The 25,412-nt window shown below is 36.6% G+C and overlaps 1 protein-coding gene, 1 long non-coding RNA gene and 1 pseudogene across 4 annotated transcripts; 1 reads left to right on the forward strand and 2 right to left on the reverse strand.

The window, feature by feature from the left end:
• Positions 1 to 2,717: 2,717 nt before the first annotated feature.
• LOC103454394 (putative pentatricopeptide repeat-containing protein At5g52630) lies at positions 2,718 to 5,857 on the forward strand (annotated as a pseudogene).
• Positions 5,858 to 7,843: 1,986 nt separating this feature from the next.
• On the reverse strand, positions 7,844 to 10,304 carry LOC139191450 (uncharacterized). 2 transcript variants are annotated; one of them, XR_011575507.1, is made up of 5 exons: positions 10,107 to 10,304; positions 9,910 to 10,011; positions 9,728 to 9,824; positions 9,535 to 9,631; positions 7,844 to 8,232 (listed from the first exon to the last, which is right to left on the reverse strand). It is a non-coding gene; the product is annotated as an uncharacterized lncRNA (long non-coding RNA). The 2 variants fall into 2 exon arrangements; XR_011575506.1 differs by having other exon boundaries at positions 9,910 to 10,304.
• Positions 10,305 to 18,993: 8,689 nt separating this feature from the next.
• LOC103454389 (zinc finger CCCH domain-containing protein 30) lies at positions 18,994 to 23,127 on the reverse strand. 2 transcript variants are annotated; one of them, XM_008393985.4, is made up of 3 exons: positions 22,865 to 23,127; positions 19,590 to 21,831; positions 18,994 to 19,502 (listed from the first exon to the last, which is right to left on the reverse strand). In XM_008393985.4, exon 2 carries the CDS (start codon positions 21,806 to 21,808, stop codon positions 19,613 to 19,615), a length of 2,196 nt encoding a protein of 731 aa, XP_008392207.3. In that variant the 5' UTR covers positions 21,809 to 21,831; positions 22,865 to 23,127; the 3' UTR covers positions 18,994 to 19,502; positions 19,590 to 19,612.
• Positions 23,128 to 25,412: the final 2,285 nt, after the last annotated feature.

Raw genomic sequence — 25,412 nt, forward strand, 5'->3', positions numbered from 1 at the left:
TGATTATCCAATTTTGAGAAAATTGGATGTTATGCTCTTGAATGAGCATTAAATTAGGTTCTTTTTTTTATATATGAGTGATATTGGGGAGATTGGAGATAGAACCTTGGGTGTAAGGGTAAATGTTCTTAACAACTTTAGTTACCAATCCATTTGCAATAGGGGTGGACCAACATTAGTGGCCATGCTTCGAAGATTATAGATTTAGCTATACAGTTTGTACAAATTCATTGGTTTTTATGATGGAATCGTAACTTTCTTCATGGTATTAGATTAAGTTGTCCTGCGTGTGAAGTCCGACGGCCACACGTGTTCCATGTCACCTGATTTGTGTTGTCCACATGTTAGGCTTGAAAATTCACCACATGTGAGGGGGTGTGTTGAGAGTATCAATCCCACATCGGGGAAATGGAGGATCTTGCATATGCTTATAAGTAGTTGGACTACTCCCTATATTTCTATTTGGTTGTATGCCCCTAAAATAAATATAAACTAGTAAATGAAGAGAATTGTTGGTCTCACATGTGATTAAGTTGGGGATAATATTGATGTTGGACCATTAACCCGTCTTTTTGAAGCCCTGACACGAGAGAATTACTTGCAACTATGTCAAGATGTAGCATGGATCTATTATCCTAGTAGAGAGCGTGTTAAATTTCAACACATTATCCATTCACTAAATATTCTTTTCATAGAAAATTAATTGGGATTTGTTGTGATCCAATACATGTAAAATCCACCTGTCCTCCTTATCCAAAAGAAAGGGATATAAATTCCTAAACTAGAAAATTCAAAATACCATGTGAGCACAAAAAGATCCAGACATGCAGTCAATCGTCAAAGCTCTCAGCCATGAAAGCACCCAATCATTCATTTACACACAAAAGGAAAAATACTTTGATCAAAGAAAACAAAAGTGACCCATTAATCAATTTTTTATGGAGCCAAATTATTTAATTAATTTAGTAGTCGAACTAATGGAATGACAATTTTATTTTATGTTTTGGGCTGTTCGCACATTAAGCAGTATGTGAGCAGGGTTTAGAACATCGTGAGACGGTTCGGTCTGTATCCATGTGGTTATTGGAGTTGCAAGGACCTTTCCCTGATACGAGAGCGCCGGGATGACACAGACCGAATAATATGAGCTCAATGAAAACCCTGAAGGTATCTAAATAGTTAGCCCAATCCAAGTTAAGTGCTCTTCTATTCCGACTTCCCGTTAATAAAGAAAGAAAATCGGACTCGAAACATTACTTATCCAAACGATATTATCTACATTAAAATATGAGGGAATGAGTTAAATCTCACAATATAATAATAATAATGTGATTCAAATTCACTTTTAGCAAGAATTAAACGAACTTAAGATCTCTCATTATTTAATGAAGAAGAATACCATTCGAAACATTACTTGTAAGAATGAATATTTTTAACCAACCGATTTACAAACCTGTTACAAATGATAAATAATTCGTGATAACTATATGATCCAAGTCCATGCATATAACTAAAATTATAGCTCAACTACCACAAGAACTTAACGATACCAACACAAATAAAGAGAGAGATTTGCAATAATTTGAGCTCAATGAAAACCCAGTTAACTTATTAATGATGGGTTAATTTTGCAATAATAATGGAACAGTCCATGTAAATGATGTACAAGTTCAACATAAACCTGAATCACTTGGAACTTGGAAGATTAATCAACCCCAAAAGAATAACTAAATAAAAATTCAACCTCTACCAACCCAATTATCATATCATTAACAACACCACCTCAACAAATTAAAACATCACAGCTCTCAAAATTAAAGAAAATTCTTCAAAAATAAAAAATAAAAACTCTGGGGTTGTTGGGGGTGGATCGGGTGCGGTGAGTAATCTAATGGGGTTTGAACTTTGAAGACTTCCTGGCAAATTGGGAGAGCGTGTGTACGGAAGGTCTACCTGGTGAAGCGGAGGAGGGAGCTGAGGAGGCGAGAGAAGCCGAGGCGGAGACGCGGGTAGAGACTGTGGGTGTACACGGTGGTGTGGCGGAGGAGGTCTTCGACGGTCTCCACGAACAGGTTCAGGCTTCGGATCGGCGGCACGTAAAGCGTCAGAGGCACCGCCGAGAAAGCCACCGCGAATAGCAGCTGCAGCATTTCAGCTTAATTAATTTCGGACGAATCAAAAGCTCCAGAGAATTGTTGACCAAACACCAACGAAATACAAGACAAAGATTACGAGGACTCTCGGGGTCTGAATTTCTGGTGAAACAAACACGGTTTGGTTTTTTTAGACTTTGGTCCCAGAGTGTTTTTGCTTTTCGAAGAGAGACAGAAAATTGAAACTCTTACTCGTCTCTCTCCTTCTCAATTTTGGTAAGTGGTTTTGGACTCTAAACTTGGGGCTGCTTCTTTATTATTTTAAGATTTTCCAAAAAAGTTTCTCAAAAAAGAAAAAGAAAAAGGTTTTTCCATTTTTATTGGTCGGTGGGGTGGTAAAACCAGGTGATGTTTCAAGATGTCTTATCCACAAGTTTAAATATCTCAACCTCACTCCAATTAATACTGATATTTTTTTGTGATGAAACCACGTATGATGGATTGTGCAGGTGATAATTATCAAGTTTGAGACAATACTAATGTTGCTGGAAGTGGACCTTTAGCCCGTTTCTCTGATATTTGATATTGTATCAGAGCCAAGGAGCAGACTAGTACTACCACGTTATGGGTGGGTCCCTTGGCCCTCGTGTAGGGTAAGTCCCCTTGGTTCCACTTGGTTGCCAGTGTGTGGATCTCTCACGTGTGACCCACTAATTGGGTCCCACATAAGGGGTCGAGTTGAAATATCCCACATCGATCGTATCTCTGAGAAAACAAGAGTTTAAATATTATAACTCCACTCCAACTAATAACGAGGCATTTTGTGATAAAACCCCACAACTTACGGATTGTGCAGGTGGTAACTAATAAGTTGAGACTGTTAGAAGTGGCCCTCTGGCCCTTCTCTCTAATAATTCTACATCCTATCAGAGTTAGGGAATTATGTAACATCCCACATCGCCCAGGAGAGTGATCCTTAAATGTATATTCTCATCTCTACCTAGCACGAGGCATTTTGGGAGCTCACTGGCTTCGGGTTCCGTAGGAATTCCGAAGTTGAGCGAGAAGGAGGCCAGAGCAATCCCATGATGGGTGACCCACTGGGAAGTTGCTCGTGAGTTCCCAAAAACAAAACCGTGAGGGAATGGTACTACCATGCACTCTAACTAATATTAAAGTCTTTTATGATAAAACCTCACATCTCACAAATTGTGAAGGTGCATTACTAAGTTGGGTGATAAAACCTCACACTTGAATTGTGCAGGTACTAATTACCAAGTTGGGAATAATATCAGTGCTGTTGGAAGTTAACATTTGATCCATCTCTCTGATAATTATACAGATGAAACCGTCCATTTAAATTAGAGATGCAGAAGTTAAGTTGTTTCCCCAACGGGATGCAAATACTATTTTAAAATTTTTCAGTTCCTATTAAAAACTTTCTTGAAGTAGAAGTCCATTGCACACAAGACAAGACCACAACTACAATGTTCCAAGTAAAAGTGCAACAAATCTCTCTATAAACTCCCAAATTTTTAAAGGGAGTTTTAACGAAAAGCCCACGGTACTGTTCACTTTAACGAAAAATCATATTTTTACACTAAAAAGTTAAACCTGATACAATTCACTTTACCTTTTATTTTGTCCTTATCATTAAAACTCAAAATTTTCAAGCCCTTTTCATTAGTTTTCTATTTTTAAATGCTTCGTCCAAATCTCCCAAAACCCTCACAAACCCCTCTAAACCAAGCTTTGAACAAAACTACAAAGACATCTGCAACCTCCTTCTCTCTCTGACCCACTCAATGTCCCTCCCAAAGGGTCTCCAGCTCCATTCCCATGTCCTCAAATCAGGCCTCCAAACCATCCCTCTCATTTCCCACCATCTCATCAACTTCTACTCCAAGAACCAACTCCCCTTCATTCTCGCAAAATTTTTTAAGAAACCCCACATAAGTCATCCACCACTTGGAGCTCAGTCATCTCCTCCTTTGCCCAGAACGAGCTTCTAGTTCTTGCCATTGAGTACTTTCGTCTTATGCTTGGCGCGCAACTGCTCCCCGATGACCATATATACCCGAGCGCCCCCAAGTCCTGCACGATTTTGAATCGGGTTGACGTTGGGAAGTCTGTGCATTGCCTTGCGGTGAAGACTGGGTACGAGTTTGATGTGTTTGTGGGGAGTTCTGTGGTCGATATGTATGCAAAATGCAGAGAGATAAAGGATGCTCGGAAGGTGTTTCATGAAATTCCTAAGAAGAATGTGGTTTCTTGGAGTGGGATGATTTATGGGTATACTCAATTGGGTCAGGATAAGGAGGCTCTGAGACTATTTAACAGGCCATGGTTGAAAATTTGGATGTCAATGACTTTACATTTTCAGAGTGTTATACGGGTTTGTGGCAGTTCGACGCTTCTTGAATTGGGGAGGCAAATATATGGCTTGTGCTTCAAAACGAACTTCGATTTGTCGAGTTTTGTTGGTAGTTCTTTGGTTTCCCCGTACTCTTAAGTGTGGAGTGATTGAAGGAGCTTATCGTGGTTTTGATGAGATACCCGTTAAGAATCTTGGAATGTGGAATGCAATGTTGGTCGTATGTGCCCAGCATGTGCACACGAATAAGGCTCTTGATTTGTTTAAACAGATGGAAAGTGCAGGGATGAAGCCGAATTTCATTACGTTTTTGTGTGTGCTTTATCCTTGTAGCCATGCTGGGTTAGTTGAAAGGGTGCATTATTACTTTAGGCTCATGAAAGAGTATGGGATTGAGCCAGGCGAGCAGCATTACGCTACCCTGGTGGACTTGCTTAGCCGTGCTGGAAAATTGCAGGAAGCAGTTAAAATTATTGATGAAATGCCTATAGAACCAACAGAACTATACAGGGAGCTTTATTAACATGTTGTCAAATCCACGGTGACACTGAATTGGCAGCCTCTGTGGCTGACAGAGTCTTTGAGTTAGGTCCTGTGAGCTCTGGCCTGCATGTACTTTTGTCTAATGCTTATGTTGCTGCTGGAAAATTTGAGGAAGCAGCAAAAGTCATGAAGATGCTAAGAGACCGTGGAGTGAAAAAGGAAACGGGTTTGAGCTGGGTTGATGAGGGAAACAAAATTCACACATTTGAGGCTGGGGACAGGACTCAAATGAGAACTAAAGAGATATATGAGAAGTTGGATGAGTTAGGGGAGGAAATGGAGAAAGCTGGTTATGTTGCAGACACAAGTTTCATGCTAAGAGAAGTAAATCGCGAAGAGAAAGATCACAGTGAAAGGCTAGCCATAGCATTTGGTCTTATTACCTTTCCGCCCGATAGACCCATTAAGATTTTGAAGAACTTGCATATTCGTGGCGATTGTAATACTGCAATCAAGTTTATGTCCAAGTGCTCAGGAAGGGTTATCATAGTGAGGGAACAACAGGTTTCATAGGTTTGAGGATGGAAAGTGCATGTGCAGAGATTATTGGTGATTTCTTAACAAATCCATTAACTAAAAGAGAATAGTCTAAAACTCTTGTTCCCGATGCTTCTACCGATTAATAACAAGGGCGCACTAGCAGAACTTCTAGTCGATCATTCTGATGGGTTTTTTGTTGGATTCAACAAGAGAAAGTGGTCCATTTTGCTTGAACCCTTTTACTTTTCCACTAGTCAGTTGTAAGCACTTGTACATCCATATGTTTTGACTTCCATACCAATTATCAGCATGTAACGGTTCAAGTTATACAGCTCAAGAATTTTTCTATGTTACCGAATTATGTCCAGAGTGTTGTGTTTTTGCGTTGCTTGTTGGATGAAGAGAGCGAACTTGTTTGATCCCCACTTATGAACTTAGTAACAAGCCTAAAACTAAGAAATGTAACAAGAGAACCAGAACGATACATAAACTGTTAGGTTGAATGCAAAGCGTTTGAACCAATGAAAGAGGGTTCGAACATACTTGGTGTATTCAAGCATTGCAAGGGGCTCTCGGAAGGGCTCGAGTGGCTGAGCTTAACGAAAATTCAGTACTTAGCAACTAGAAAACTTGACAACCTCTTCAAGGACGTAACGTAACTATCTCTTAAATTTGGGATTGGATACTTTAGCTTACTGCTGCTTTTGATATAATTTTCACTGTGTTTAATTCAAAAGTTTGATATTCTAATATTTTGACTACGTTAATCCAAGGTTCTAAAAGACGCTCGGATGGTGTAATATATAACTTATAAAGTAACACTTTCCAGATTTAATAAATTTATTATAGAACGTATATATGTGTTGAAACTTACAATATAAAACAAAATAATGTGTATATTTATTGGATAGTGTATACCATCAAATAAAAAAGAAATATAATTGTATTATTATTTTTTAAGGAAAACTAATGAAAAAAGGCTTTAAATCTTTACATTTTTAATCAAAAATCATCCACTAACTTTATTTAATGATAAGCACAAAAGAAAAAAAATCATAAAGAACCCAACTTGCACTAGGCACATCCCCCCATAGAAACTGATATAACAAATCCTTCACGTTTTGCTTGCTGCAAGCACCTTGGAAACTCAGATACCAATTACTTTGGAGTTTGTAATGAAAGCACAATCTTTCGAGAAACCTCACTGCCCAAAACAAAAGCAAGTATGGAAGTGCGAGAATACTCCATTATAATCCAATACATAACTCCATCAAAGAAGGTACATCTAGATTGCCAAGAAATCACAGTATTTGAAAAAGAAGGCATCACAGTTATTCTTCTCCAAGCATCTGACCTAAGGCAGTAAACCTTAACTTCAAGGACGACATTCTCGTGTGGAAGCAAAACCCTAACAAGCCTCACAACCTTATAGTCATTTTTTTCCCATTGAAGGACATGAAGCGGAGGTACGATCTGGACTCATATCCATGGGTGAATTCGAATTTAGTGATTTCATTTGTGTTATTTTTTTATTTTGCAAAGAGAGAAGGTGAGATTGTAGGTGGAGGAGAAGAGGAAGCTGTAGATGGGTGGACAATAGAAGAAAATTAAGTAATTGGTGTAGAAAGTTAAGAAATTGAAGACATATAGAGAAAATTTGATGAGTATTGAAGAAAATTAGAAGAAGAAAATGTGTTTGGAAGGTTAGAATGTGCTAAGAAAATTCAAGAAGGGGAGAGAAGGATGTAGTACCATCAAGTTTCATAAATAGTGTATAAGTTTCATAAACAGTGTCGTAAGTTTTTATAAACAGTGCAGTAAGTTTCATAAACAGTATCGTAAGTTTCATAAACAGTGTAAAGGTTTCATAAACAGTGTGAGGATGCGAGGGTTCGCGTGTCAGATTTTTTCTAAATTTTTTTTTTAATATCAAAATTATGTCTTTTTCATTAAAATTTAAGTTCTTTTGTCTTTTTTTATTAAAATTTAAGAACTTTTCATTAAAATTGAAGTCTTTTAATTAAATAAAGTTATAGCATTGTTTTTTATTAAAAAAAATTAATTCAAGTCATTTTCATAAAAGTTCTCTATTTTTTACGTGGATTAGTATATCCTGTCAAAGTACATTGGGATTCTATGAGATTATCCTGATCTTTGGCGAAATGAATGGGAGTAAATATGCCACGCCTAAAAATTTAACAAGTCAAAATATTTACCCTAAACGGTGTCGTCTAGTCAAGTAACAAAAAAGGTTTAACTTTTCGGTTTCTTCGTCCTTGCAATGGTTTGTTTGCAAACTTTGCACCTCTACAATTCTGGCGAATACCAAAATCTGTAACTATGGCTGTCATTGTTGAACAACAAAAATATACAACATAAAGAAATAGAGTCCATACAAATTGGGTAAGACTACAAGGCAAAACAAAGATGTAAACCAGCCCAAAAGTTAAGAATGGGCCTTACATACAAAACAAGATCCAGAAATAAACAAATAAAAATAATAATAAATATGAATTTCTTCCTACAAAAGGGGGAAGAAAACGTGCAACACATAAACCTCATTCTCTGCAGGGTGTGAAAAAAACTGCACAAGTTAGTGGGAGAGGTTAAGTAAAAGTGGCAGGAGATCATGGCCTCCAACTTCCCCCACGTAGCAAATTCCAGAGCTTTCCTAGGATGCCTATAAATAAGCATCACATGCAGCAAGTAAAGGGGGAACAGACAGAAAAAAGAGGGGATACTCTGCAAAAAAAATAGAGAAACATTGAGAGAAAATACCAAGAGTGACGAAGTGCTGCCAGAAAAGAGAAGGAATTCAATTATTCGTGCTTTCAAAGTCAAGAACCAAGGAAGAATATTCATCACCAGGTATAAAACAAAGCCCTGTTAAAATTATTTTTCTCTTGATTTTTGTTATGTTGTATATATATACAAGAAACAGAGAAGGACACGAAGGAAGAAGCAACGGAAAAAAAATGGCAGCCGAAGACCACCAGGCAAGGGTCCATGACATTCCCCTTTGCTTGGCAATGGTCCACAACGCAAGGGAAAAAAGGAAAAAAAAAACAGAGAAGGACAAATCAAATTTTCTAATATTTCTTTTAGTTTTTTTTGTTTCCTTTGTTTCGTTGTTTGGTATTTTTTCTGCACCAAACAGATGGAGGTGGAGATTCTGAACCACTAACTGCAGCAGAAATGATCTCCAAAAATCCCATGAATTTCTTCGGGATGGCCTAGACCACCCCGTGAAGTTCCAATCAAAGTCTAAGTAACCCATACCTGCCGTCCATACATTATGCGACTTGAAGTAGATGGGTTTGGCAAATGCCGTGTTGCATAAAGCCAGAAGAAACTCATTCTTTGCGGTCCAATGAGAAAACAGATGCATTTGTGGACAAATAAACAAGGGAAAAGAAGCAAAATGCAACTTTTGCTCCCCTTGACTAACTCATATTTGGTCTCTATGAAGAAAAGTAGCAAGGAAGAAACATATACCAAGATGAAACTCAAGAGGAAAGAAATTATCGTGTTTGGTGTTTTCTTTGCTGCTCACGGGTACAAGATATGGAGCATGCCTTTGGCTAAAAATCCTATGAAAACTTATTGGGGATAGAGTCCAAGAAAAAGGAAAAAATGGAAAAGATGGTTTGCAAAGGAAAATAAAGCCTAAACTCCCCTTGACCGACTCATGTTTGGTCTAAAGTCCACAAAAGAAAGTCCCCAATTCAACCATTGATAAAGACAAGGAAAGAAAGGAAATTTCCCAATCTTTAAATAGATAGCTAAAAGAAATTTGCTTCTCTACCACGGAAAAGTTGGATTAAAAAAAGGTTCAGGCTGTCTCAAGTTGAGAAAAAAAGTGGCAAGCATCGAAGACAAAACATAAATGGAACACGTATTGAAATGCTCACTGTCAAGACCAGTCAAAATAATCATCTATGTAGAAACAGAAATGCCAGAGAGTGATAATACATCAAAACCCATCCAAAAGTATAGCAGATATTATGAGTACGTTACTACAAATTCCAGAGTACAAACTCTCACCTTCGGAGCCATAAATCAACAATTGTCTTCAACTAACTCGGGGCTGCAAAATGGTTTTGACCAACAACCAATTGAAGAGATGTCGTTTCCTGGGACTCTGCACGAAAGAATTGATAAAATTCATTACAGTTAGAGTTTCATTCCACTTCAAATACATAAAACAAACCCAGAACATAAAACGAAAATGGGTAACCTGCTTGATTTCTCCCCCTCTTCGTTTTCAAGTCTCTGATCCACAAAGGAAGTACACAAGCAAAGTAGTACAGCAGAAAGAAAAGAGTGCCCGTGGCCTGCATAAAAAGGTCTCTACGGTTTAAGGGGAAAAGAAGATAAATTAGAACAATTCAAAAGAGTTTGAGTTCCACTAAATCTTACCCATCTTCGTTTGAAAATCAACGGTTGACAAACCCAAAAGGAATTTCAAAAACATGGCGAACTTCACGGGAGCCCAAAATATTGCGGAACTACCTTTGGTTTCTGATGAAAGAGCATCGTGTGTTAGAATTGGAAAAAAGAGACTTAAAAAAACCATCTCGCAAGGTGAAGGAAAAGGGTGAACAAAATCTGTGCACCTCACGTGAAGTTTTGCCCACAGGAAGAATAGTGGTTGAACTTAAAAGCTTTAAAAAGTCACATAGAAAAAAGGGCGGAGCAAAGTTGTCAGAAAGCTTGAAAATTCAAAATGTGTTCAAAATCCCATTCTTTTTTTTTAATGGGGTTGAAAATAAAAAAAAAGGTTCTCTAAATGACCTCACGTGGGATAGACTTTGAATCCCATTTTCTAATGAAAGGAAAAGCAAATCTCATTCCACTTTGAACTAAGTATTTCACGGGAAGTTCGCTCAAGTGGAGAAGAAAGAGTGGATGTGACGTGGTCCTAAAAAAACCTCCCAGTTTGTCCTACTCAAATTAATGGGTCATTTACATTACCTATTAATTATTCAAATCCAATCCAAATGGCTCCTCATTTTCCTAAAAATCTGAACACAAAATTCATTCAAATTTATGAACTACGCCGGTTTGATTCTGTAAGGATACGTAGGCAGTCTGATATCAAGTTTTAGACGCAACCGTGAAATCAAGACGAATCTCTGGTTTATATAAACTAAATTCACTTCTGTTACTTTGACCAAGTAACTACAAATTCTACGAAGAGTAAAAGAGAAGCGAGCCGGTTCAAATTACGAATGACATGAAGCCGCTTCAAATGGTACAAAGCCGTTTCACATTACAAATGGCACGAAGCCACATCAAAATTCAAATGGCATGAAGCCACGTCAAATCCCAAAAGGCATGAAGCTGAAGAAAAATCTCAAATGGCACAAAGCCTCAATGAGTCTCAAAATTAATGAACTACGCCGATTTGATTCCGTTAAGGATACGTAGGCAGTCTAATATCAAGTTTTAGACACAACCGAGAAACCGAAACGAATCCCTGGTTTATATAAACTAAATTCACTCCTGCTATCAAATACCAAAATGGCACAAAGCCGAAGAAAAGTCTCAAATGGCACAAAGCCGAAGAAAAGTCTCAAATGGCATGAAGCCATATCAAATTTTCAAATGCTCCTCGCCCGCATGAGCTGAAACTGCATAAGGCACTATGCTCCTCGCCCGCATGAGCTAAAACTGCATAAGGCACCATGCTCCTCGCCCGCATGAGCTAAAACTGCACAAGGCATCAAATCCAAATAAGTACCAAATCCATGAACTACGAGTGACTTGATCCCTCAACGAGGGTACGTAGGCAATCTAGGATTCTACCTAGATGCAATCACAAAATCAAACAAACACCCAAATCCTCAAGTTATGATTTATTCAAATTAGAATCAAAGGGTATGCCTTTCCAAAAGAAGGGTTGTAATTAATAGGCGCGTAGCCTAGAATGGGTCGAACTCGAATTAATAAAACCCTCTTCGGAAAAATGAACGAGGGTGAAATTGTGTCGAGTGAATTATTTGTTTACATATTATGTACAATTTTTGCTCAACAGTCATATTGCAGTTGACATTTGCATCATACTGAGAGCCGCTTAGGCTCCACCTTAGACCGCTTAGACCATCTAGACGGCCACCTTGACTCTCCCACTAATTTCCTTACCGATTTTTCTCCTGATTCTAGCCTAATCATGGCAGCTGACCTATAAACACTACCCTCAGTATCGAAGAAGAAGAAAAACAAAGAAGAAATATTGCAAAAGAATGTAGAGAGAGAATGATCTTTTGTATTGAATGAATTGATATGTGATTACAAGGATTTTTGTTATATAGGTAATAGTCTTAGCTTCACAGATAAGCTACTAACAATACAACTAACTTTCTCATCCTTTATAACAGTTTACCAACAATCCTAACTACCTTTGCTGATGTGTAAGCCACCTGTCAAACTTTGCTGCTATATTAGCTGATGTGTATATCTCAGTCAACATGACCAACGCCCAATGCGTAGGCCTAGACTGTTTTTTTAGAACACTTCGTTAAACTGGTTTCCTTATTCCAATTAAACTGTGACTTGTTGAGGGATAAGGGTTTAGTGTCCTCCAATGTCTCACAATTAACAACTTCACTATCACTCTTCTTCCCAATGCTCTCCGAGGCCCAAAACAAGCCCACAACTGTTTGGCAATTAGGGCCTAACAACTGATCAAGTTTAACGGGTTTGAATCTGTGCCTCTACATTGTGGTGTGAGATGGAGCTCATGCAACAGAGGTTCTGGACGAGGTGGGTCGGTGGATTAGTCTCGCTTAATTTTACAGTTCAAGAACTCCGAAGTGTTTCGAGTTTAAACTCATTACTTTTCTGATTTAAACGTACGCATTCTCTTAGTGTAGATTAATATAAAATTTCGGTAATAAAAAAAAATGGAAAATATTTAACTAAATAAGAGTTATTTCTTTGTAGATTGTATTCAGTGACCATCTTTTAATGGTGACAAGTGTGTGTAATGGTGTGAGTGTCATGAGAACCCTCACTTGAAAGCTTGTGTTCTGAAAATTGGACTTTCATTCATGCATACTCTATTTCATTCCCATGCAATTCGTAGGTCTTGGTTTGGCAAGAGTGATGAGCGTTGCTAGGGCTTCGAGAGGTGCGTGTAAGTTTGGAAGTGCATTAAGATAATATTATGAATTGCAGAGGACGTTTTACAGTACTAGAGAAAAGTAATGATATTTATGCACCATAGTACGGGTTTGACCCACCCGATCTCTCTTAACCCACTAATAACTAACAATTAAACTTTAACTCACTAACGTTATCGTCTGTAAAACAAAAATAACTCCGATAGAAATTGATTTACCCTCGAGGAAACTTTGAAAGCACAAACTTTTTTGTTTTAACAATGATATTCTACACTAAGAGAGGATTTAGGCTTTGTTGTATAATATGTCAATCAAATAATTAGATATCAAACTCGTCATACATGTGGGTCAAAGTTTAGAGCATCAAATAAGGACTTTCACCATCAACTTTGAGGACTCATTTAGGGATTTTAAGGGAATATTTGGCTCTCTAAAGGAATATTGTCTGCAATATGAGATCCTTATAGTATTATCCCTAAATGTAGGGACTAAAACTCTTTGTTCATTTTGTTGGATTATTGTGGCTGTTGATAAAATTTAAAAAGTTAAATCTACTGTTGGAAGAGAAAAACCAAAAAGAAAAGTTGTTGTGCGACATTCCCAAAACAAGAAAAAAAAACCAAAAAGAGAAGGCTCCCACGTAGATGGGGTTGTTTCCCACTGAAAATCAACAGTGGGCTCACTCCTTGAGTTTCTATAATATAGTCTTCACATTTGATGATTTCTTTGAGGTATCAGGCAAGTCTCTATATATTGAGATATTTTGAGCACTTCTATTCCAACCCATTGGAAGCCTTTGGTCCCTATGTTTAGGAACTAGGTTGGAGGGCCTCCATTTAAGGCCATCTCCAACCGAAGGCTGGCCAAATGGCTCATTTTGGCCCTCCAAGAAATTAATATTTTAATGAACAGTGCATGGCCATATTTCTTACTATCTCCAACCGAGGGTCATAGGGCTCGTTTTAGCCCTGTCGCAAAAAACCATCTCCAACCGAGGGCCAAAAGGCCAAACATAATTTATTATTTAAATTTAAAAACTACAACTTAAATTTATAGGAAAAAAACTACATCCATTATAATTGTCCCACATCGGCCGTGGGAGATGAATGAGCAAGGAAACATGCTTATAAAATGAACACCCGAACTTTGACCAAATCACCTTTCTCGGCCCAAAAAATCTAAACCCATAATTAAATATTTTTTTTAGAAAATTTTGACCCTAAAAAAATAAAAAAATAAAACTGTTAAAAAAAATTAAATATGAAGTCAACATGTGGCCAGCCGGTTGGCCCTTTGGCCCTTTTTTGTCCAGTGGGGCTCACAAGCCTTCTGGCCTAGTCCTCAGTTGGAGACGATTTTCAGGTTATTTTCGACCTTCTGACCATCTGGACCCTTCGGTTGGAGATGACCTAAGGTTCCATTCAAGATGCTCCTAGGCCCTTTACTTACAAAAAAATTAAATATTAATATACCACCAAATATTAATGCTATTGACAAATACCAAGTAACTTTATATTTAATTGTTAAATACGCACTACAAGATGATTACAACGACCACAAAACAAAAAACTTTCAAATGGTTAAATTTGAGTTGCAAATGTATTACATCTAGTCATTTGTAAAGTCCTATCTAATCTTTTGTATTGCACTCTTAAAATATTTAACTTAAGAACCATAGAATTTTAAGGTCCCTCATCCCGGCGCATAATAATTAGTAGAATGTATATTACAGGGCTCTTTTCCTTCTTTTTAGAGAGAATGTAAAACGGTCATATTTTGTTCGAGCCAAATAATTATTGACTTGGTTCGAGTATAACTTAGTGTCCATTAAAGGTGCCAAACGGCACGAGCATGGTACGGGCACGGCCCAACCCCATTTAAACTAAGCACGGCACGGTATGATTCGTAACGCCACATTAACAGTGGACCCAATACTAAATTTCTCATTCTTTTTTGTGTGGCACAAAAAATAATACACAAAAGAAGCCAAATATCGAAGTGGATGATGTCAATTTTGCACTAGTGTTTTTTTTTTAAGGAAAACTAATGAAAAGGGCTTGAAAACTTTGAGTTTTAATGATAAGGACAAAATAAAGGGTAAAGTGAATAGTACCAGGATTGACTTTTTAATGTAAAAATGTGGTTTTTCGTTAAAGTGAACAGTACCGGGTGCTTTTCGTTAAAGTTCCCTTTTTTTTTAATGCAAAAAGTAGTTTCTTTTGTTTTCTTTCGGGCCAGAGCCAATAAAAGTCCGATGTTGCAAAAACTAGTTTCGTGCCAAATTGTAATACTCATACACATTTTCTATTAAACCAACAAATCTACCGTTTTTACCCACTTTCAAGTGCTTTTTGTTTCATTGTTTACATCATTTGCTAATGTAACTGTGTGATGCTAACATATACGAAGCTCAAGTGTAAATTTATTTTATTTATTTTAACACTTATGTGTGTATAAAAAAAAAATTAAAGCATTAGTTCTTGAATCTTTTTTTTTTTTTGAGATCTAAGAGGAGTGTTAGAGAACACCTCTTGGTCAACTGCTCATTCAGTTGCCATATTCATATGTCAATGCGTGTATCGTTTTTTCCTTTTCCAACTCCAGCAGCATTTGAGTGACATAACAATCATCCAACGACTAAGTTTTCTTCTATAAACTAAAAATCTAGGAGTATTGGTATCATTTGAACAAAGATGCCACTAGCACTATGGTCTAGCAGTATTTTTGTCTACTGGTATGTGTGAGGTTTTAGGTTCGACTTCAACGAATGACGAATTTAATAACTCAACTCCTAACCCAAATATCATAACTATAAAAAAAAAATAGAATAAAACTGTTTCGAACTTGAAATTTCTTTCTATAAAAGAAGAAGTACCACCAAATAAATGTCCAAGTTAGGCACATGTTACTAAATGAGGTTAGATTTCATTCATTGAAGAAATGACATTATTACAGTTACATATTCATGATGCATTGCCGAAATTTAGAGAGTATTTTTCATCTCTAGAGAGCTGAGTTTGGATGATACAATCTCACTTTGCTCATATTTATCAGACAATTCTTGAAATAGTTTATTTTCTTCAAATTTTAAGTTTTGATTGATGTTTTTTATTGTACAGATTTGGTTTGTGATAAGCAAGTTCTTGGCAATAATTTTATCTAATGTTTAAAGATCTAATTGTGACTGATAACTACACTAATTCAAACATTTAGGGCATGCATTATTACTCTATTTATGACATAATTAGGGTTTAGGGTTCATCCTTTTTATTAGGTTGACTAGTACAGTACTAGCATCAAACTGACGAAAATGTTTTGGCGGTGACGAGAGATAGGGCAGCGAGGAGAGAGACATGAGCGGCGATGAACTTTACAAATATTAAACAAATTGTTAAATAAGTACTCTTTTGTAATCGCGTTAATACTCATAATCATCTATTTTTATTTCACGGGTAAACGATTATACCCATAATCTGTGTGTTTATTCTCATAACTAGAACCGTGAATTTCACAGGTAAACGGTTAAGTACTCTTTTGTAACCTCGTTAATACTCAATATCAATATTATATGATGATATAAACCTGTCTAGCTCCTCCTTAAAAGATCATTTATGCTACAGATTAACTATATTCAAAATTGTTTACTCATCTAATGGTTCTACAATAATTAGACAAACTATATTTCTTACTTAATATTGAAGATTTTGACAACTTTAATCAAAAGTTTTAAAGATTTTTAGTTTGCTTTATTTTTTGCAGAATTTATATTAAAAAGGTGACCTAAAATTTAGACGAAACTATTAATCAAACAACATTACATAACAAAAAAGTTGATACCAACTCCTTTTTATTAACATTTTCCTCATCTCCGAGTCTCTTTCAACTTTCTTCTTTTTTCTTGTTTTTAATTAGTTTTGTGGATCATCTTTGTGCTCATGAGTCGTTTACCTAGATTTTAAGATGAACGAAATTCCACTGAACATCCCAATTTTTCTCTTTGTTTTATTATTTTTTTATTTTCTTTGTAAATAAAAACCTGAAATATTGACATATTGTTTACAGACAAAAATGACTTGATATTAATAGAAAGTAATGTTACACTTATTATATTTTTCTTATTATACCGCTTCTCTATTAGAAGTAAGCCCTACCAATACATTTAGGTTTTATCTATATTATAGATATGACACAGATATAGTATAAAAATATGGAGTATAAAAAATGTGATGAGTAAGATTTTTTATTAAGAAAAGGTAATGTATAGTCAACATCATATGATATGATATTCCAACATCAACATCACATGATATGCTGTCTCACGGAGTAAACAATGCACTCTCATTGTTTTTCTTTCACGTATGAATAGCCAATTTCGTATGCGACTAACATGTCACCAACTCACGTGTTAATGAAATTTGACCGTTGATGTATATGAAGATGTTTGAAGATGTTTTTCTTTATATTATAAATAAATAATTAAATGTGTGAATAACTAACCGTAACATACATTTAAGAACAACGAACTCTATGAGAAAATAAATAAGAATAGTATATGTTACACGTTATAAAATCAAAAGAAAACAGTGAGATGTGCAACTGTTTTTACACTACTACGCATAAACAAAACAATAGAACCCAGAATTTACAATATTCCAAAAGGATTGAGGATTGAGAGAGAGAATCCATATCCAATATCTTTTTCTTTTCCCCATCCGCATCCACATCCCAATCCCACCACCAAGATCATGATTTGGAATCCCACCAAAGCGCATTTCCCCATCTTAATGCTATCCCATTAACGCACTAAAACCAAAACCAATACAACTAGCAGAGAAAAGTAAAAATGAACCAATATGAAACATATAAGGCCTAATTGGATTATTAGTCTACGATAGTTGGAAGATAATTTATGTGGTAAAAGAATTAGGATTTAAACCTTTGTAGTGAAGTCTGTTAAGATTAAGGCCCAAAATTAAAATTTCTGTGAACTCTTTGTCAATTATGAGCATGTAAGTCACATATATGAGGCTAAAATGAAACTCTCTATTAATCGTTAGCACGTGAGGCTAACTTTATCTTTTCAAGCCTCACATGTGAGCCTTATGTGCTAACAAGTAACGAAGAATTGACAAAATTTTCAATTTTTGGCTTAAATCCTAAAAAAGTTCACCACATGAGCTTAAATTCCAATTTTTTAACCATAGGCACAATTTTCCAACTACCCTATCATCAAGGGGACTATTAATCCAATTAAGCCAACATATAATGATATTTCGAGATGAAAATTGTTATGGACATTCTAAAAATCTTATTTTGTATTTTAAATGTTTTATAATTAAAAAAAAACACTTGTAAGAAGTGCATAATGGAATTTTTATAGTATCCATAGCAATTTCCTTTTGAGATTTAAATGGCTAATCTCTTCTGAGTTCGAATGAACCAAAAAAACTTGTCTATGTTTGATAAAAAGAGTTAGAAGCACTTGTGAATCTTTTGAGACCTGTCAAATGCTTCTTAATAAAACACTAGCCAATTGCTTCTTCACGAAGTACTTTAATTCTAAATCATCGAGTTTTTAGGTAAAGCAATAATAACAAAAGGGCAATGCTATTTCTACTTTAATTTTTACTTCTTACACACCCTTGTTAATTTTTATCCATTGATCTTCTTCAATTCATTTGATTTAACAGTCGAAAATTGAAACAGATGTCTCAAAAGTAAAAAATTGTTATATAGATAACACCAACCTAACAAAAACGCTTATTTTTATAGACGCTTTAAATAAAGGGAGTTTTAACGAAATGCCTACGGTACTGTTTACTTTAAAAAAAAACCACATTTTTATACTAAAAAGTCAAACCTGCTACTATTCACTTTACCCTTTATTTTGTCCTTATCATTAAAATTCAAAGTTTTCAAGCCCTTTCATTAGTTTTCCTTTAAATAAATGCAATCTCAAAAGTGCCCTAACAAAAGAGAGATTTTCACTCTCGTTCACCTCTTTTACATTACTCATCTTGTTTTCGTCCCTTGACTACACTTTAATCCGTTTAATCTATGGCAAAAAAATAAAAATGTGCACGAAAAGCCAAAGATGAGGGCGAAAATCACTTTCTAATTAACACAGTCGAGTCGAGCTCTAGATGAAAGAATAGGAAAGAAATCATCTATAGATCTCTTCCACCAAGACTGATTTGGACCTTCCAAATTTTATCCAACAGCCAAAAATGATCACAACTTTTAAGAGGTCAAAACAAATGAACCGTTTGATGAATTTTGAAAGACCCGAATCACTTGATCCAATGACCTTGGTGGAAGAGATCCAATGAAGATCTCTTTCCAAAAGAATAATATGCTACTAAAACATGAAAAATAAAAGTATTTGAATACCATTAGCATTAAAAATTGAATGTTACAATTATGGAAGGATCATAATTTCTCCATCTCCCTCTTTTTATCCCCAAAATTACATCAGAAAAATAAAAACATTAGAAGCCAGAACAACCTTTTCAATCCCCAAAAATGTACCACCCAGAGGCCCAGGCCCATAACACGAAGAAATCCTTGTGAGATAATAAAATGACCCCTCCTAATTTTTGTACCGAATTTGACAACGAAAATAAAACGAACCAAAATATGAAACAGGCCATAAGATTTTTCAGTTTCATATTCATAGAAGAAAAAAATTGATGATCATATGATAAAGCCCTAAAATTTGAAAATATTTTCGAAGAAAAGACACCTAGACCGGGTTCTGATTTTTTCGAGTATAACGCAGAGGTATTCTTACTCTTTTCTAACTTCTGTAACAATAAATGGTGAAATGAATTTTCTTCAGGTGACCAGGTAATCCATGCTTCTGCTACCTTCCGCACCCGCCAACAAAATCTGGACCAAAAAGAAAGGCGTGCTGTTTAATTTTTGAGTCGAAAAAAGGGATTACGTTACTTACTAAAACATATTCTTGTTAACTACCTCGGGGATGGCCGTATGTTGTGTCAGTTCTGCTGAGCCACAAGATCCAGATGCATTTGGTCAATCCATGCTCCTAACACAGCATGATCGACAGACTCCCTTTGGGAGTTTGCATTTGAACCTTCGTTGGAGGAATCAGCGGCCGTAACACCTGAGCTTGGTGTTTGCTTCTCTTTGATTTCGGTAGGAGATTCTTTAACAAGTGACTGAACCCAGGAAAGATCTGGCTCCTCTTCATTGTTCCCAAGCTCAAAAGAAGATGATCTGCGGAGCTTACCCAATTCATCTGTAGTAACTGCCCAATCTGGTTTTCCATTGGAGGATCCCCATTTTGACCAAGAATTTGGAGAGGAACCAACGATGGAAGCAGAGTTGGAGCCGAGTTCCCGTGAACTAAGGCTACGGAACTGTTGTTGCTTCTCTCGTTGAGCTAGCATTGAAACTCGAGAGCCCATTGGTGAGATAGGTTCCACATTCCGTGGAGACATCCTCCCAGAGGATGGGCCCCCGTAAGAGGCCTGCAACAGAGCGTGATCAACAGCTTTTGGGGAAAAGTTTGTATGGATTGGTGAAAGCATGCTCTGCTGCTGCTGAAATTGATTGAGAACAGCTGATTTGTGAGTTGGGGAGAAAACACCCGATTGCAATGATTGATCAGAGTACCGGGGTGATAAGCTCTCTGCAGAGAAGAGATCATCAAGATTTGAGGGGGTTAGGGTTGTCCTTCGACCACTACGGTTCAGTGAATTATTACTCAGAGATGGTTGCGATAGGCAAGATAATTCATTTAGTAGCTGTTGTTGCTGCATATCAAACTCCGGCAGTAAATCAAAATCATCCGATGGCATATCTCTTGCACAAAGAGAAGATCTCAACCGACTAGACTGAAAATTGCTACCTGGCAGATGCAAGGCCGGGACATTAGGTTGGGGCCAAGCCAGAGATGAGTGTGACATGCCATTGGCAGATGGAGACATGGGTGGAGTAAATGGTGAAGGAGACATGACATTGACCGATGACGGAGAGCCAGGCAAGAGGCTCATTGCAGCAGCAAAATCAATGGCCAAAGCACCAGAGGTGCTCGAGCGAGGAGAAGGAACAGCAGAACCAGTTGAAACGTATAATGGCCTGAGTTCATCCGTGGTGTGAGCAAAAAAGCAGACTCTCCTTGCACAGCTTATACCATCCTTGCAAAGTCGGGTTCGATACTGAGCTGGGTGTAGCCAGCACTCAAAAACCCCATGAGCATACTCACACATATCTCCACGTCTGCAAGCCCCCTTTCTGAAATCAGGACAAGGAACACAGCTATAATGAAACTTCCTTGGGTCCCTTCTTCGTGCATTTTCCCCTGGATGGACAAACGGGCACTCAGTCCAATCGTGAGAGTATGCACGTGAACAAGGCCTCACCTTGAATGAATACATTCGGAACTCATCAGTTGAATAAATGCTGTTCTTGATGTCTGGAAGAGAGGGATCAACAGGATATTCCTTCTTCTCTGACGCCGAAGAGAGAGAATTATAGAACTTTGACTTTGTAGGGGAACAATTAAAATCAAAAGCGGATGGAGACCCATTTTCTGGGGAAGCTGACAGTGGAGGAGAACTTGAATGTACAGTTCTTGTTGACACTGTGAGAGTTTGTTCACCAACAGAACCATTTACCATAAGTAGTTCTTCTAGAGCTAATTTGACATTTTGTAGCCTAGGAGGAACAACTATAACATCATTAGGATGATGACCATTAGCATCAACCGAATTAGGATCAGCACCAGCTCCTAAAAGCAGCTTCACACAATCCACGGCATTCTCAGCCCCACCTGAGGCGGCACAGTGAAGAGCAGTGCTCCTATCACGCCCACAGGCCTGGTTCACATCAGCATCAGAGAGAGAGAGAATTAGCTGCATGACATCAATGCTACCATATGTAGCAGCAACCATTAAAGGGGTTCTCTGCTCATTAACCATCTGTTTTGAGCCCTTCTGACGACAATACCACAAACCAATCTCATCAATGCCAGAAGGGTCATGCTCAATCGATCGTTTGAAGCTCTGAATGTCATTGTTTGCAGCAAGCTCAAGTAAGCTGGCAAAAGCATCTTCAGTTTCAACTGTCAAGTGATTCATGGCTGTATTGGAAAGTCTACTTTCGTCAACAGATATAAGAGATGCTGCTGGAGAAGAATTGGGTTTTATCTGCTCTGATCCATTGCACATGCTTTCAATTGCTGGGATGCCAGCTGAACACAATAATAACAAACTGTAGAATTAAACTACATGAAATATATAGATATATATATATATATGTATTACACATACAAACACACGTACGAACTAAACGTCCCAAAAAGAAACCATACTATAAAATTGTCTAAACAACGATTCTGATTAAGAACAAAGTAGCCATACAAGGATGAAACCAATTTTAGACTAAAAACAACATTCTTACAAAGAAGAAACACAAGTTTGGTGGATTTAACAATCGCGAATATAAATACAAAAAAAGGAACCGACTAATCCAAGAATCAGATTGGTTTCCTATTTTTGATATTAGTCGATTGTCAAAAAGTACGTAAAAACGGTTAACTCTTTCAAGGACTTTCACTCCCCTTCGATACAGAGTTTCCAGTAAAGTATGAACCAAAAATTGTACACTGGATATGTAGATTTTACTTTTGATGGCATATAAATCACACACAATCTAAAAAAAACATAAAAATATTAAGAAATCAATATCTGTTAGTACTGATAAAACATTGAAAAACCAAAAGAAATTAAGAAATTAAGAAATTAAAATTCACACACATGGGTGATTAATTTTATCAGAAATAATACCAACATTGAACTATGCTGACAAATTCAAACCCCTAAAAAATATTTCAACATAAAATTGCAACCTTTTTGCAATTTTATCATCACCTAAAATAAATAGATCTGTGAGCACAGCTGAAATCAAAATACAATTTTCAAGGATCAAAGTAACCACAATCTCAGTACCGATATTCCCAAAATTGTAAAATATAAAGAAACAAATGAAAATTTATATGACAATTTCTCAGTCCTCAAAAATCACAGCTTGAACCACACAAAAATCCGTACAAAATATCCATGGATATCGAGAGAGTCGTCATTCCCGAAGATCAAGAGTAGACGACGGTACTCAGCCAGTCACAGACTGAGAGAGACTATAGATACACAATATATATGTGTATGTGTGTATGCATATAGGTGTATGTATAGGTGATTTTGGTTTCTGATCGAAGCGAATCTTACCAAATCTTAGAGCTAAGAAAGCGAGGGCGGAAGCAGCGCCATTGAATGACTGCAACAGTGACGCAGATCTAGAGCTGCTGGTGCTTCTTCAGGTCACTTCTCACAGAGACTTGTTTGGACTCCGAGAAAATTTTCCTCCTTTGTTTTCTGAGCAGATGAAGAGAGAGAGAAGAAGAATGAAAGAGTGAGAGAAAATAAAAAAGCGCCCTCTTCTTCCCTCTCCCATTTCCTCTGTCCTCTGCTTTCGAAATTAAAATTAAATTAAATTAAAATTGAAATTAAATAATTTAACATTCATTAATTAATTAATTATTTTTGGAGGTTTGATAAAATCGCCTATCCAATACGGGCAAAAGGCGCACTGAGGGTCGCTGTTTTTGTACCATTTTCTTTTATGTCCAATGATATTGCGCCACGTCGTTGAGCTTGGGACACGTACAACATTTTCGCAAAATATAGGGATATTCTCGGAAATTCGATTCTGTGGAATCTATACGTGGGATAACGTGGCGGAACGTGATTGGAATGTTGTACGTACAGAAGTGGGAATATGAGTACTCGAACCTGAGCGCTGTTGTAATAATTTAACCTTTGCCTTTTGGTCAAATTTCATAGAAATTCATCCTAAATTCTCGCGACATGAAAATTCACCTGTGTCTCGAAATTCAGGTGTATCCCTGCAACCTAGTGACGTGGCACGGATCTATTGGGTTGATGTTCCTATTGGTTCGGTGGACCAGTCACTGGGTGACACGTGGGATCAGTTGGTGGTCTTGGTAGCAGAGAATAGTGTAATGAACTCTTACACGAAGTTTATGGGTCCTTGGAAACCGGTTTGGTCGGGTGGAAAGGTCGGAGGAGTGACCGATTAGGTGAGTAAAGGGGATTAAGATGACCGGAGAAGCCGGTGACTACGTACGGGCGTGCGCGAAGTGAATTAAACTGGAATGGATGAGGGAATGGCGTCCGCCAATTAGGGCGGCTCGGGCCTCTGGTCGCGAGCGTACGGGAGCGGACTTAAAAGGCACGAGTCAGTTTTGGTTAATAGTGTAGTCAAATCACAAAGAGTGGAGAAAAAGAAAAGAAAGTATGGAGGACGTTGGTGTCAAAAAGGCATGCTCACCCAAGGACACAAAATCAAAGAAAGCCTTATTTCTAGCTGGAGGATGATTGTCTGCCCTCCAAGTTTCGGTGTTCTTCTATACCCTCTTGTTTTGTGTGGTCACGATTAAGCCACATTAATATTTTATATTATTTTTTATAGAGATAATAAGACAAAAATAAATAATAATATAAAATATTAACGTGGTTTAACCGTGACCACACAATCAGGAGAGCATGGGAGGGCACAGAAACTTGGAGGGCAGACAATCCTCCTCCATTTCTAGCTACCATCTGAACTCGATTTTATTTTTATACGAGGTATTCATTAATTCCTCCCTAAACTTGTAATCATTGATCAATGTCCCTCCTCAACTTTAATTTTGGTCAATTTCCCTCCTCAACTCTCATAATTAGTCAATTTTCTCCCTCAACTTTAATTTGGCCAATTTCCCCCTCAACTCTCATAATTAGTCAATTTGCAATCTACTGTTAATTTTTTTTAATTTTCCATCTATTCTTTTTTTTTTCTTTCAACATTTCTAATAACTTCCAACAAAGTACTAAAATTAACATAAACTCACATGCATAATATAGGGTAAAATGTACAAAAACATAATACAATTAGTATGTGATATGGGTTGATTATAAGAAAAATTTATGAATCGGGTTTAAAGCATGTAGAAGAAATAATAATCTTAAACTCATGGATTAGACCTATTTCAATAAAATTGGTTATTCTTAATAAGGAGTCGAAAATTATGAATTGACTAGCCATTTTTGCACTAAAGCTCGATTCTCCACAATTTACTTGAACTTAGCTTTCACTTTTATAAAGAAAATTGTATTCACATACAAAAATGTACACATCAATCCTTTTCGTTATCAATTTTGTATAGTAAAAAATCAAATAAAATTACTCCATACTGATTTATTATGACTAATAATACTATCTATGATAAATTGTAAAATTCTAAATTTTAATCTATTTGTAATAGGATAAAGACATAGGAAAATGATTAACATACATCTTACTTAGTTTCTTACACACACTTGTTTAATTATGATCAAATTAAAAAATTAACAGTATGGTGTAAATTGACTAATTATGAGAGTTAAGGGGGGAAATTGACCAAATTAAAGTTGAGGAAGGAAATTGACTAATTATGAGAGTTGAGGGAGAAATTGGCCAAAATTAAAGTTGAGGGGGAAATTGGCCAATAGTCATAAGTTCAGGAGAGAAATTGATGAATACCTCTTTTTATTTTGTGTCTTTGGTGAGCACGCCCCTGTAATTTAATTTTGATCTCTTCATTATGCATTAAAATTCAACAATTAGAGAATTTTAAATTTAAAAGAAAATGAAGAGATGAAAAAATAAAAAAACAAATTGATTAGCCTAGGGCACCCAAATTAAATCCACATAAGAAATTAGCAAATCTAAAAC

Source organism: Malus domestica, chromosome 14 (assembly GCF_042453785.1).
Source record: "Malus domestica chromosome 14, GDT2T_hap1".
NCBI classification, from domain to species: domain Eukaryota; kingdom Viridiplantae; phylum Streptophyta; class Magnoliopsida; order Rosales; family Rosaceae; genus Malus; species Malus domestica.